The sequence below is a fragment of the Pelobates fuscus genome, chromosome 3 (genome assembly GCF_036172605.1).
Source record: "Pelobates fuscus isolate aPelFus1 chromosome 3, aPelFus1.pri, whole genome shotgun sequence".
NCBI classification, from domain to species: Eukaryota; Metazoa; Chordata; class Amphibia; order Anura; family Pelobatidae; genus Pelobates; species Pelobates fuscus.
Genome location: NC_086319.1, coordinates 44,126,454 through 44,141,766, shown reverse-complemented (window position 1 = coordinate 44,141,766; position 15,313 = coordinate 44,126,454). Strand labels below are relative to the sequence as shown.

General features: G+C 35.7%; 1 protein-coding gene across 1 annotated transcript in view; it reads left to right on the top strand.

The window, feature by feature from the left end:
* Window positions 1-15,313, top strand: part of NAV3 (neuron navigator 3) — a 662,176-nt gene that overhangs the window by 188,645 nt on the left and 458,218 nt on the right. The window contains exon 2 of the mRNA XM_063446980.1: window positions 2,564-2,956. Coding sequence (XP_063303050.1) covers window positions 2,885-2,956 — 72 coding nt within the window. The 5' untranslated portion in view covers window positions 2,564-2,884. The remainder of the gene's footprint in view (window positions 1-2,563; window positions 2,957-15,313) is intronic.

Below are 15,313 nucleotides of genomic sequence, written 5' to 3'. Positions count from 1 at the left end.
TAAAGGGAAGGCTTTCCTATGGTGTTTTAGCTGACGCTGGATGTCCTCATGCAAAACGTGAGGATGTCCACCATCACTAAGCAGACCAAAAGTCCGCTAAGGACCCAGAAGCGCTTCTAGTGACTGTCTGGTAGACAGCCACCAGAGGTGGAATTAACCCTGCATTGTAATTATTGCGGTTTATCAATAACTGCAATAATTACAATGACAGGGTTAAGGGGACAGAGGCATTGCACCCAGGCCACTTTAATAAGCTGAAGTGTTGTGGGTGCCTATAGTGTCTCTTTAAATACAGTTCTTGCAGCTTTTGCAGTGATCTCGGCCCAGATCTGTAGGATACTCCAATCGTGATGATCCCTTAATTGTTTAGGGGACTGGTAAGATTATCACATATATTCCAGAGCAGCAATGCATTATGGGTGCAGCAGGTGTTTCTGGGACTTGTAGTAGAGCTGCCAGCTTTTTACTGTAGGAACAGCTGTGCTTCAACACTTAAAAAACCTTTACTGAGCAGTCTCTCAGGATGATACACAATGACATCACGCACATCTGTATTATTCTAAATATTAGCACACCTTAGATAAATGGATAAACACTGTTGGCTGGGAATGTGAGAGGAAGCAAACTAATTACCATACAAAAAAGTAACCTGTTCTATACATGCAACCTAACATTTGGTTGTCTGGAATGTCAGTTTATTTAAAGGTAATATATTTGTTACATCAAGTTATTTGGGGATATTAAGACATCAGTCCCTTCTGGAAATAGTCACTATGAATGTTATAGTTACTAAATCAATTAATGGAACACTCCCATGAAAAAAAAGTTTTGTTTTTATAAACAATTTAGTAAATATTCCCCCAATGAAAACATGCATGTGTTTAATTATGCATTTTATTCATTTGGGACAATATTTAAAAACAGCTTGAAAAAGCTGCAGATCTCCTGTCTCCTCTCTTTGCAAGCTCTCCCCTTCTACTCCTGTCAACATTTTCTGCGGCTGTCTAATCAGACTTCCCAATGCAGCTCAGTGAGAAATGTCTGCAAAACAGTTGATCTAGGAAATAGCTGCCTCTTGAGTTTATCTCCACTGAGCTAACCAAACCAGGAAGTAACAGGACCGGTTGTCTGATTGACAGCTAGGAGGGTGTAACAAGGTGAATTTATAAAAGTGAAATGGACAGAGGGAAATTATTAGAAAACGTTTGTAATAAGATATTTCAGGAAGAATAATGGAGAACAGAAGATAAAGAGCAAGAGAAAGGAAGAAAATAACAGGAACAGTTGAAGGCTACATATCAAGAATGAAATAGTGTTAACATGTAAAAAAATAAATAAATTAATAATAATAGAACACACCAAGCTCTATAATTGCTTTGAATTGTGCAAGTAGGTACCTTTTATCTTTCTTACTTCATTCTACTGGTTGAAAAAGCAGCAATTTAAAAAAAAAAAAGTGGTCCCATACTCTTGACAGACGTCAGAGAGATCAGTTACATTTCTTCTGGTCCCTTGCAGAATAATGACGATTGATATTAAATTAGAATACATTAAAAAATATATTTTTCTAAATCTGAAGATTACAATTATGTTTATTATTATCTGATGCAGTGATGCAAGAGGCCGTTTGGTTTGCAGCCTAAAGTTAATTGTTTTTCGATGCAGAGCCAGCCCATAAAACCACCCTTTGGCTTTCTTTTATTATGTCTATTAGTCTTTTCATGAATGAACTTACTGGCAGTTCGGAACCTCCATATCCTGTAAAACTGCTGAGATATACACAGTAATACTATAGAAACATCACAAAGGAAGTCACACACCTACTGGCACACACAGAATTTTTATTTATAAAATATGTTATCAGGAAGGATACATTGAGATGTCTTTCATTTTCAAATGTGTCCTGGGCAGAATAGGTAAATATCTTTACTGTTTTTAATTTTTGGAATTATTATTATTATTTATTTTGCAATTTTAATTCATTATCTCTATTATGCATTATATGAGAGGGCCAAGTCCAGAGTGGAGTGTCCCTTTAACACTTTTTATACTAATTTTATCATGTTTTATTTTTTTTAGAATCCTTTCAACATTCTTTGACATGTTCAGACATATTAACTGCTTTTTATAGTTGATTCATACACTACAAGCCAATCCCATATAATCAGCTTTAAGGGACAGATATTGCATATGAGGATTATAAAACTAGGTGAATTAAACTGTAATGGAGAGGATCATCACATTTTAAAACTACAATCATTTTCGTGATTCTTTTTAATAATAACACCAGCAACTCAATATTCTATCTGATTCTTCTAACTGTGTATCTTAATTTTTTGGTTGTAATTTGGAGACCTCTCCTTTTGTGTGTTAGAGTGGCAAGTGACCAGTAAAGTGATTTACACAGTGCTGTCATAGCAGGAGTTAACGTGACTGCTGTTACATTATTTCTTTGCTAATATTTTATTTTTTCGTTGGATTATTTGCGCAATCTACGAATGCTGTAAAATGCATGCTGATTGATTAGAGGAAGCTAATTGAATTGTAATGTTTGTCTCAACAGGTTTCAAGAGATTATGTGAGTTCCATCCAAGATGAGAAGAACTGAAGAATGCATGCGATAGCAACCAGAATTAAAGAATTGTCTTGCAACAATCTTGATGTGGTAGTGGAATTTTTTGAAGCGATATGCTGATTTTGAAGCATCCAAGACAGAAATGCAAGGTTAATTACCTCTGTTCAATGCGTGTTTTTAGTCATCCCCTGGACTTTTTAGAGTTCAGAGAAGTATTGTGATGGAAGAAAGGGCACATCTGTGTGGTTGTGACTCCTGAATTGTGGATTAGCTTGCCAAGGAATCTCTACTCCAAAGAAATTCGATGTAATGGATTTAGCTTCAGAAATGAACAAGCATGGGAAGAATCCTGTAAGCCATAAGTTAGAAGACCAGAAAAAGGTAGGCTCAAACCATGTTCCATAGCTTACTCTATTATACATCCAAACAACTTGTTTACAAAACCTTCAATGCAAAAAGCATGGTGAAATGACATAAATTAGCATTAAAGGGACACTATAGTCATTAAAACAACTTTAGCTTAATGAAGCAGTTGTGGTGCAAGATCATGCCCCGCAGTCTCATTGCTCAATTCTTTGCCATTTAGAAGTGAAATCACTTTGTTTATGCAGTCGCATTCACACCTTCCTGTGAAACTTACCTAGCATTCCTAAACACTTCCTGTAAAAAGTCATCTAATGTTTACACTTTCTTTATTGCACAGTGTGTTTAATTTAGAATTGCTTATCTACTGCTCTGTTAATAGCTTGCTAGACCATGCAGGAGCCTCCTGTACGTGATTACAGTTCAATTTACAGAGCAGAAGATTAAAAAAAAAAAACATCAAAAGTAAGTTAACATCTGACTCAAAATTAAACCATTTTTTTTTCATGCAAGCTTTGTGAGTCACAGCCAGGACCAGGGGAGGTGTTGCTAAGGCTGCATAAATAGAAACAAAAGCAATTTAACTCCTAAATGGCAGATAGTTGAGCAGTGAGACTGCAGGGGCATGATCTTTACTCAAAAACTGCTTCATTAAGCTAAAATTGTATTGGTGACTATAGTGTCCTTTCAAGACTCATGTGTTTATCTTATAGACCTGGTATGTAGGATTTTTTAAAATTTTACAATTTCCAATTTTCTTGTCCATTGTACACATATTTCAGTTTTGTGACTAAACTCCACATGCATTATGAGTAAGTCATGTTCATATATGTACCTGAAACTGGATATGGCAAATAGAAAGCACCAATAACAGTATTAATGTTAAGAGGAAAAAAAGTCCCAATTACAATATGGCATGTTAATATATTGTTTTAGTATGTTATATATTATTTCTCAAAGTGATGTTTGTAGGAAACAACTTATTCAGACCCTGTTTAGGGCAATGCTTCTCTATGGCCAACATGCTATTTTGGGCTAAATAGAGAATAGAGCCTATAAAGTATCTATAAACCACAATAAATGAGGAAGAAAATAATTAAACTGAGAGATAAGCCATACCAGCCCCTGCCAATCATATTAGTGTAGGAAGATTAATATGTTTAAGGCTAAAAAAACAGTGATGACTGTCATTATCTTTTATTTTGCTATGTATTTGCTTAATTATAACAGTGTAACGGAAAACAGCCATTTTTATTCCTTTCCCAATTACATCTTTCAACAATGAATGAAAAATTATTCTGTCTCCAAATGAATGATTGAAAAATCATACATGCTTTTAAAATCTTTAATTAAAAAAGGTAATTTAATGCTGTGCTAAAATAAGGATTAAATATTCTGAGATCTAAATTTGCTCGATCAATCTTATTGTCCTGAATACACATCACACGGTTAGTAGTATGCAGCAATCATATGCTGCAGGATGGAATCATTTAAGGGAACACTCTGATGGAAGTTGTTATAGCACCAGGAAGCCCTGGGGAGCACACTTACCGTAAGGGGTTAAGTCATTCTCAAATGGCCTCCAGCGCCGATCTCAAGCCGCAGGCAGCATTTTGGTTCTGAATCTGAGTTCCAGGAAGTGCCTGGTGCCGCCAGGCAGGGGTGCAGCTGATTGGCTAGAGCGGTCAGCTGATGCTCTAAGCCATTCAGTAGCTCCCCATTCATAAAAAAAGTACATTGTTTTATTTGAGAATGAGGAGCAACTGATTGGCTTAGAGCATCAGCTGACCTCTCTAACTCCTTAAGGTAATAGTACGCCTGGGAGCCTTCTGGCACAATAACTACTTCGTTTAGATGAAGTTGTAATGGTGACCAGAGTGTTCCTTTAACTAATAAAGTTGGTTGCTTTGTGATAACGCCATGATTAATCATTGCGTGATTTCATATATTCTATTGTATGCTTATAGAATGGGACAGACAACTGATATGAGGACTAATATTCCCATCACAACATGGCATATTGCTCCTTACCTGTTGCCATGCATAACTAAAAATGCATACTGAGAATGATGTGAGTTAGAGTCTCATTTGACTGAAGTTAAAGTCATAGAGGCTTTATTTGTTAAACTCCAGATTGTAGACAATTCAAATCCAAATGATAAAATATAAGCCAACATCACAAAGCAAGAATTTCTGCATCAATTCTTCCATTTGGAAGTCGTAGTTTGTTGAATAAACTCTTTAAAGTGAACATTAATTCACCTGTAGTTCTCTTGGAAGCTCTTTAAGATAATCAGTTTGAAATTGCAGTAATATAGCTGGTTATATGAATAATTCTAAATAATATTTCTAAATTATTTCCTGACTATCATAATTTAGCATTAATATAATGATGTAGCAAAGTCTAAGATAGAATAAATGTTGTATCACACAGAACGCTGTGTGACATATTAATTTGCTTTTTTTTGCAATTTCTATTTTTAATGAAAACTTGATAACGAAATGTAGAAATAGACTCAATATCATCATTCAACAAAACATAAGTGTTTGGTGATAAATGCAGTCTCAGATTGCTTCTCTACGTTCTCGTTAAATATATAATAAGCTGAAAAGTTCTTACTTGCACAAGGAATGACATATCACTTTAACACTCATGAATATGTAATTTGGCGATTTGCATACATTTAGCGTAAAGCGGGCTATCATTATTACTTAATGCATAGCTGTGTGCGTTTGTAATAAAGAGATGGTAGTTTTAAGCGCTATCTGACAATAACCACATCGTGCCTGAAACCCGATGATTGAGGTTTTAGAATATTGTATTGCTATAACTTGACAAAGATTTGATTTTGTTCCTTCTCCATATCAAACAAGAATCTCTAGTAGTTCCATTAGACAGCTGTAGTAGTGATGGTGTAAAATAAGTAATAATTATCTATGATGACTAAATGGATGTAAAGACACAAGTGACCTCTAACTTCAACCATATGAGCACCGGTTTGCAAGGCACAATTCCTGCACCTTTGCTACTCTAAGGGTTAAAGATAAACACAAAAGATAATACATAAAATGTTTTATGCTAATAAATACTTAATGTTGCTTTTGAACTTTTAATGTGTGCTTAATTAAACAAAAGACTTTGCATTACATTTGAATATTTGCTGCAGTGACTTTGAGCTACGTCTCGTGCTTTATACAAGTGCTTTTGCGCACGATGTCCGATTATGTACATCACTTGCTTATAAAGGTAGGATACTAGGTATAGTTGAAAAATAGAGGGAGTCTATTCTATATTGCATTATGGTATTTTCAAAGTACATTTAAAGGTTTTAGTTCCAGATGTGGTCTTAAATGGACAATCCAGGTTAGAATGAACGCATTCTTTTTAATGCTTTATATAAATAACATAAAAATATGTGGAAAAAAACAAATGTTAAAAAAAAATATATATATTTTTTAAATCTATAATTTTTATTTTGGACACCGCAAGGGTTTCTTGGAGATGTGGTGCACTTGTCGGCTTAATGCTGTGCAAAGCTAACAGCTGAGATTGTGACATAATGCATGACAAGTATTTTGGAGCAAAAACAGGGGCACTGCTAGTTAGGTGGGAGAGGCAGAATGGGTTAACTATTATTTAAAAAAAATTAAACAACAGCCCAGTTCTTTTTCTGAAGTCATTGCTTACTGAGTAGCAGATTTCTACACTCAAATAGCATTATAGATCCTAAGCTCATACATAGAGGTGACACTGTGATAGAATATATCCTGATTCCAAAGCTCAAGCTTATAGGTGTCACATTATGATATCCTATATTAAAATTGGATAACGTGGACTCAAGAAATGCTAGATGCTTAAAATGACACTTAAGACCATATATGTCTAGTTCCGGGAGCAGATAGCCCCCACCTGAGCTATCTCTCCTAAATCAGTCTGTTCTTTCTCTTTCTCAGAACTTATTTGTTATATGTACATGACGTTCATCCCTATGTCTTATCTGTACTCCTATCACCCTTTCACTCCCTTCCTACTACTGTCCAATGAGTATTTGCACATAAGCACTTACTTTTTAATGCATAAAAACACAACTGGAGAATAAATGACAGAGGCTTATTTTGAATACCAACAGGTGTCTGGTGTCTAATTTGCGCTCCTTCATGTGCACTTGTAATGATAATTTGGGCTTCCTCTGAATATAACAAAGATCAATATTTGGATCTCTATCAATACCAGTACCATAGAACTCTATAGCCAAACTTGCCTCTACATTTTAGCGATCAGCTGCTATTCATCATTGAGCCTGTTAGTGGCGCTTTCCTGATCGCAACATTCCACAAGTAGTGACAGTGAGTTTCCAACAACCAATACCAAAAGTCAGTCACTATGTTTCAGCGCATCACTTCTGTAATTATCTATGAAAGCTACACTATTTCTACTCATTTGTTTAGGCTACAAAAATTTAGCAACAAGATTGGAAATCTGGTGGTGATATTAGAGCCACAATGAGCTACTGGTCATTAGTAACGACAGCATTTGTATCCTTCCCAACCGCCCTTACAATTGGGAATGTTCCGCCATCACGCTTTGGTTCCCTGGTGTCCTGAACGGCAGAGAACTGAGCATTGAGACATCAGGGGCGTGATCTCAACTCAGAAACTGCTTTATGAAGCTAAAGTTGTTTTGGTGACTTTTTTGTCTCTTTAAGCAAAATACATGAAATGTATTAAAATAAGACAATATGCGTGCAAAATACATTATAATGCTTCCTTTGCAGCAGAATCCTTATTTGTCAATTAACTTTCTTTCAGTTTTTCAGCCAACTCTGTGTTTGTGAATTGACAACACTATAATTAAATTAATTATTTATGTTATATAATGGAGATATATTGAACTGTGTTACATTTTGTTATTTTCTATTTCACAAAGTAAGAGGGACACGGCATGGGATATGTCTTACATTAGGGTGCTTTAGACATCTGATAAGACGGTATGCTACATTGCTCTAATATTTTAGAACAATATAGCAACCTTAGTCAGGTTAAGAAATTTCCTTCTAACTGCTGAAGGTGGGTACTAGACTAAGATATCCACATCATATGGAAAGTGTGGGGCATGTTTTAAACCATAGCCAAAAGTGTCCCGTATTTACACTTGAAACATAGCTATCTAATGGATTCTTGATTTGGATCTCTCTATTAACTAGAAATGCAAACATTAGTGATTAATACAATTATTTGCCATGACTTCATATTTAAGGTCAGCGATGTTTGGGTTAGGGACCTCCGTTAATGAATACAGTAGGGAGAATAGAATGCTGAGGACTGCAAATTGAATAGTTAATATGCCACATCTCTTCTCAGTTTGTATTTTCACTGCTTTGGTTCTATTTAATTAGAATTTGAATTGAGGTTTATGATTTTTGCTGCTGTGACAGTAACAGAATAACTCTGTCACATTGTTCACGCAGACAAAACAGCTCGAAAAGGGAAATAATGGGGTAGAAAACATTTTCTGATTTCTTTCTAATACATTCATTATTACATACATCATCTGTAAAGACAGAAGGTATCGGGTATATCATACAATTATAGGAAACGTACTCCTGTATATATTATGGTTTTCAATATACTATGACTTTTTTCTTTTTTAAATACTATGTTGAAGGTAGTTCTAGGAAGCAATTCTGCCCCATCTGAGTACTGCTAGATCAGGGGTGCTCAAAAGGTAGATCCCCCAAAGTTTTGAAACTACAACTCCCAGGATACTTTGCACACCTTTAGAATGACAAAGCCATCATGATAGTTGCAGTTATAAAACATTACCTTTTGGGCACCCCTGTGCTAGAGTATATTGGATGGATTTTTGCACGCTAATTTTATTTTTTTGCACCAACTGTTCTGGCCATGTGGATATTTATTTATTCTATTTTATTTAAGGTATTTGTATACTTACTACAACTATAGTTTATGGGCGAACCAACCCGTCATGACAACAACAGCCTACATAGAAACGGAAAGAACATTTAGGACCATGTGTTTAGCTATCCTCCACTGTTTATTATTATTGAAGGGCATGTCATCTGTACTAAAGGCATTTGATCCATGGTTTTGTATTACTTGGAATCCTGAATTGTCAGTGAATAGGGTGGAGGGTGCCCAATAATACTATTTCTTCAAGTCTCAAGGTCAAAGTGGAGAAAAAGTGTCTCCATTTCCCTCATCTGTAGTCACCTTCCCATATAAGAGGTGAGGTGGATTGAGACCTTTGAGTCCCAGTGGCCTGGAGAACCTTGATTCCTGGAATGCATTATCAGGATCAGAGGCAACCAATCAAAATCCATAGATTTTCTGTAGTCTGGAAATATTTGCTGTTGACAGCACAGGCTGTTCGATGTTTTATTATTCGTCTTTGGTATTTTTGAAGAAACAAGTGCATGGCGTGCGTGGCATGAATGGCACCAGTCGAGCTTTTGGAGAAGGAAGTCATACCACTAACGATTACAATAGTAGTGCATATATATATATATATATATATATATATATACAGCATAAAGTGGTTAAGTAACAAATACAATTACACAATATTTATGTATTGGCAACTTACAATAACCTTTTACTTTATTTTAAGAAAGTATATAAAAAAAGGAAATTTTAAAAAAATGATATTTCAAGGTAACCTAATATTATATATATATATATATATATATATATATATATATATATATTTATCTCAAATGGTTGATGCCAAGTACAGATTTCAGCAAGGTATGTACTCTACAAGCATTGCTCTCCATGGTTTTCTTCTAGTGATGTACAAGTCTATATTTTGTAAATGTTCACATTTATATACTAAACTTTCACAAAGATCTGATATTTCATTACAGCCACTCATATGGCTATGTATAAGTATTTGTGCTGGTTTAGGCTTCTAAACTGACACGTACATAACACACAACAGGTTATACTTTACGTGTTAATAGCTTTGACTTTATCTCTGAACAGGAACATTGCTCGGTTAACGGCAAATGAATGCGCAATGAGTCAATAATTGCTCATGTAAATGGCTTTTAAACGATCTGCTGTAAATATCACCGAAATAAATATTTAGTTAGGTGATCTATAATGAATAACCTAATTGCCTTAAAGATTGTACATTCATGTACTGCTTTGCCAAGAGCTCTAGACATCAACACTCTGAGCCGCGAAATCAATCACCTCTTCGTAAATATTGAGATAGTTATGGATTCTGCTTTTGTCACCTTACACAGTGATAGAAATATTGAACTTTCTTTAACCCATTTCTCTCATTAACCTTTAGCTTATAATAATGATCCGTAACTAGAGGATAGCTATTTTTAGTAATCATAATTTAGAACAAGTCTCCTGTCATTATTGTTTTTTAATTAACTTGAGTCAGCTCTTTGTTGTTAAAAGAATGTACAGACGTTTGCCCAAGCTTCTAAATGATGATGAAATATTCTGAGAGCATCCACCAAATGTCTTATGACCATGACCAACCAGCGCCATCTGCAGGCATCACCTTAGCATCCAACCATGCTCTAGTGTAGACATGTATCCTGCATGAGCATAGCCATTCAATTTAGCAACTTAGCAGGACAGGTGCAGGTTGAGTTCTTGCTGAAATACAGACCTCTGAAATGCTTTTTTTTTTTTTAGTCTTTGGGACCCCAAATCGTCTATGTCTATTTTTACCGTAGCATCCCTGCTTTCTAAAATAGAATATTTGGTAATGGATCTTACACTAGTTTGTAAAAAAAACAAAAGAAACATACAGTGTTTCTTCAAAATTACCTTTAAAAATACATAAATGAATATCAGAACGTATGAAAGCCCAGATAGGTCATGTATTTTTGGTATTTTTCTGATTTGTTATGTCTAGAAAACTACTTCTTATGTGAAGAAAACAAGTTTGCTATATCGAGAAAACAAGTTAGTTATTTTGAGAAAACAAGTCATTTTCTTAAAATAATACGTTTATTTTTTTCAATTTAGCAAGTCAGAAAATATTTTAAAAACATGGCTTCTCTGGGTTTCCGTAAGCAGGACATGATGTCATCAAAAATGTCCAGAGTAGTCCTAGCCATTGGCTCCACCACCAGACACACCTCTTTTGTAGATAAAATGTTAAAAAAATCTATAGACATTTGTCTATTGTAGTTATAATTGCTGGTAGGTTACAAAATATACAATCGTGCAAAAAAAATGTTTTAGCTTTAAGATCATTTGCTGCACCCCAACTAATTTGCGAAATATTACCTTTCAACAAATCAAAGGAAAGGTTCTACTGAAAACTGTGGTAAGTTTGATTCTTTTGTCGTCCATTTTAAAGTAATAATTTGCCTTTTACACATATCATTTGTCCGCACACTTAAATCCCCTCATCTACTGTCTATTCAAAATTCGCACAGTAGGTCTCATAATCTCCAATCCAGCATTGAGTCTGCCTAATTGTGTGCTTGGTTTAGCCCTTTAAGTGTTGTTTATGTTGGCAGAAAGGCATGTAATTGAGATAAATATTGGTTTGTTGGGACACATTTTATTCTGAGGCGAAATGCTTTATTTTGTTGCTTGTTAGTGTACTTACTTCCTGAATGATTTAATGAACATTTCTTTTGAAAACTGCACTGCACAGAGACACTGGTCTGCTAAATTAATATGCAATTTAGGAAGCTCTCTATATTTTTTAAGACATTTTAGATTTTAAATAAGTTACACTTAGTATTCCTACAATATAGCACATTTGGCAGATTCTACTGGTACTAACTAATGTGGCGTGTGTTAGAGGTATACACTGTACGACGTCCTGTAGAACATCATTATACCATACTGTACACAAATTATAGCTATAAGATGTGTACATACATTTTAAAGATTGTGAAAAAAACTTGTGCCAACAAACATGTCATGTTAAATAGAGACAATATACATCTCATACTTACATAACCTTTTACATAAAATGCAAGGACCCTCGTGTATCAGTACTTATACTTGTTACTTCCAAGAAAATGCCATGTATTGCATTCCATAGCCAAATGGTTGCTACATGTAATGACTAAATGTGGTTTCCAATAGAACTCTATGGCAATAGAAATACACGCCTAATAGTCCCTAATTAGATTTATCGCCTCCCACCCCTCAGGAGCAACAAAAAAAGGACTCCCTCTGTGTTGCTGCCTGCTCCACCTTCCATGACGTCTTTATTGAGGTGTTGCTTCCTTATAGAAGAGTATTGTAGACATTCAAGATGCATGTGCACAGTTTTATGGAAAATAATTAAAATTAACCTCGACCTCAATGCCAGGTCCATCTAGGATTAACCCTGCCTGCTGTAAACATAGCAGTTTCAGAGAAACTGCTATGTTTACTTTAGGGTTAATGCAGCCTCTAGTGGCTGTCTCATTGACAGCCGCTAGAGGCGCTTCTGCACTTCTCGCTGTGATTTGCTTTCCTATGGACTGGCTGAATGCGTGCGCGGCTCTTGCCGCGCATGCGCATTCAGCCGATGATGACCGAAGGAGGAGGAGAGTCCCCAGCACTGAGGGAGCCCGGTGCTGGAGAAAGGTAAGGGATTAACCCCTTCCTCCCCCTTCAGCCCGGCGGGAATGGGACCCTGAAGGAGGGGGCACCCTCAGGGCACTATAGTGCCAGGAAAACAAGTTTGTTTTCCTGGCACTATAGTGGTCCTTTAAGATGAAGTGGTCTGGGAGCACTTAGTGATCCTTTAAATCATTTTTACATCTCAAAAGGGCAGATCTGTAAATAATACAAATGGGTCCATTGGCGGTTGAGCTTGTATATGCCAAACCTCCAAATTACATATCAAGCAACCTGTATATCATGGAATATTAACCTGACTTGTGCATGCTTTGATTTCTTTTGAAGTTCTCAGACACGAATGCCTGAACTTTAATACATTAATATCCATGTTGTATTTGGTTGGAACATTAGTGATATAACCTGAGACTGAAGGCTATTGGTCCAGCAGCAAGAATGTTCAACCGGATCCTGGAATGCTTTTGGGATTGATTGCTACATTATTCTTAAGGTATACGCCAACATGTAAACCAAGTGCAAAGGGTATTCTACACTAAAGAAAGGAAACTTTTTACCGGAACTTATAGTATCCAGACTTAAAGGGACTCTCTGCTCACCAATTTTAAAGGTAAGCTCACAGTCTAAGCTCCAATGGCACTGAGTGAGCTGTTTTTAATTAACAACCTGGCTGAAATCAGAGAAACAGCTAATATGTAATGATATCCTTACTATGTGTCTCCCTTGGAGTCTTCTCCTTCTAATGCAGGTTGTTTTGTAATTCAGATCATTTAGTACTGTCAGTGGCTGAGCTGTGTACATACATTTGATACGGTAGTCTTTTTCTGGAGTGAGGGTGTTGCTTAAAAGGCAGGCTTAGGGTATAGCATTCTGTAAAACATTTATTGGTGCCCGGAATGTTCCTTTAACATATAGCACTATAGAATACAGTCTGCAAGCAGTTACAAGTGAGGTCTGGGTATATAGAAATATGAGAATGTGAGTAAGCCAAGCAAAGTGAAAGTAGGAAAACACACATTATAATATAGATGCATTCTGGGTAACAGGACAATGAGACATGATTAGAATGGCCTTTAATAGTCAAAGAAGCAGTTCTGTTGGCATGAGTCCATTATAGCACCAAAACGTATGTGATCAATGTTGCAGAATTAAGGGATGATATGTTGTCAAAAAATGACTCATCGATGTTTATAAGTGCAGAGGCGGGCTACAAAATTAATAAAAGGAATGAAACATATTAGCTATGAAGAAAGGTAAACAAATTTAAGCCTATTTAGTTTAGAAAAACGTGTGGGGATATGATAACAATATACAAATATATTCGGGGCCAATACAAACCATTGTGTGAAAATCTATTCACAAACCGGACTTTACATAGGACACGAGGTCATGCGTTTAGACTGGAAGAAAGAAGATTTCGTCTAAGGCAAAGGAAAGTTTTTTTTTACTGTAAGAACAATAAGGATGTGGAAATCTCTGCCTGAAGAAGTGGTTCTATCAGAGTCCATACAGATGTTCAAACAGCTACTAGATGCATACTTGCAAAAACAGAATATTCAAGGATATAATCTTTCAATGTAGGGTAATAACTGCTTGATCCAAGGATAAATCTGACTGCCATTCTGGGGTCAATAAGGATTTTTTTCCTAGCTTGTTGCAAAATTGGAAGTGCTTCAAACTGGGTTTTTTTTGCCTTCTTTTGGATCAACAACAAAAAACAAATGTGAGGAAGGTTGAACTTGATGGATGCAAGTCTCTTTTCAGCTATGTAACTATGTAACGCTGATGGATCAGTCCACAGTGGGTCAGGCCATTCTAATCATACAGAAAGTGTGAGTTAAGGCTGAATTACATCTATACCACGCTTTTAAGGAATATACTCACAGATTTCCATAGCCAAAAGGAGCCTATATTATCGGGTACTGGGGACCTTCTTGCACAATAAGCATGGGTCTGGTTTCTAAATAAAAGTCTGAAATCAGCACACACCCATGTGTTCCTCCTTAGTGATGGCCAAACCCCTCTGCTTAATTTTCTATTCTAAAGTCCTAAGAATTGTATTTAACTACAATTAAAGGTTAGACATTAGCCTGTGTAAATAAGATACGTTGGGTTTTCTCTACATTATATAGTCCGTTATATTTAGTTTGCTGCATATGTGCTGATTTCGTATTATATATATTTTTTCCATTAAGCCTTTTACAATGTATATTGGTTTGTAATAACAGAAAAATTGAGTTTTATATGCAATACATCAGAACATTTTCTGGTCTAAAGATAGACCTGTTTCTGGTAACTGCGTGATGCTAACCTAATTGTATCAGTCTGCAGACAGCCTTTACAGGCCAGGTTTTCTAGATACAGTTTGTTTTTCCTTTGATATTAATCTCCATCGACTAATGAGAGCTGTTACATCACTGGCCCCTTGAATTATTAAGCCTGAAAAGGTATCTTGGGTCTGCACTTTGATATTTCTAAGGTCTTTTTTGATTAATTTAAGTATGAAGATCAGAGGGACTATAATTATACTTTTGGAAACTACTAGACAATAAAATATATTTTTTATATATTTTGCCTGACATTTCAAAAGGACAAAGAGGGACACTTTAATTTTAGGGGTGTGAGTGGGGTAGTGGCCAGAAGCGGGGCTTAATTTATGCGACTAATATACTATTTAGAAAAAGAACAAAGTACTATATTTATACAGACTGATTTCTAAACACATTTATTGCAGTTTAAAGATGCATTACTAAGAGTATTATTGCTGTGGAGCTCTGTTGTCCACTCAGACACACCAACAAT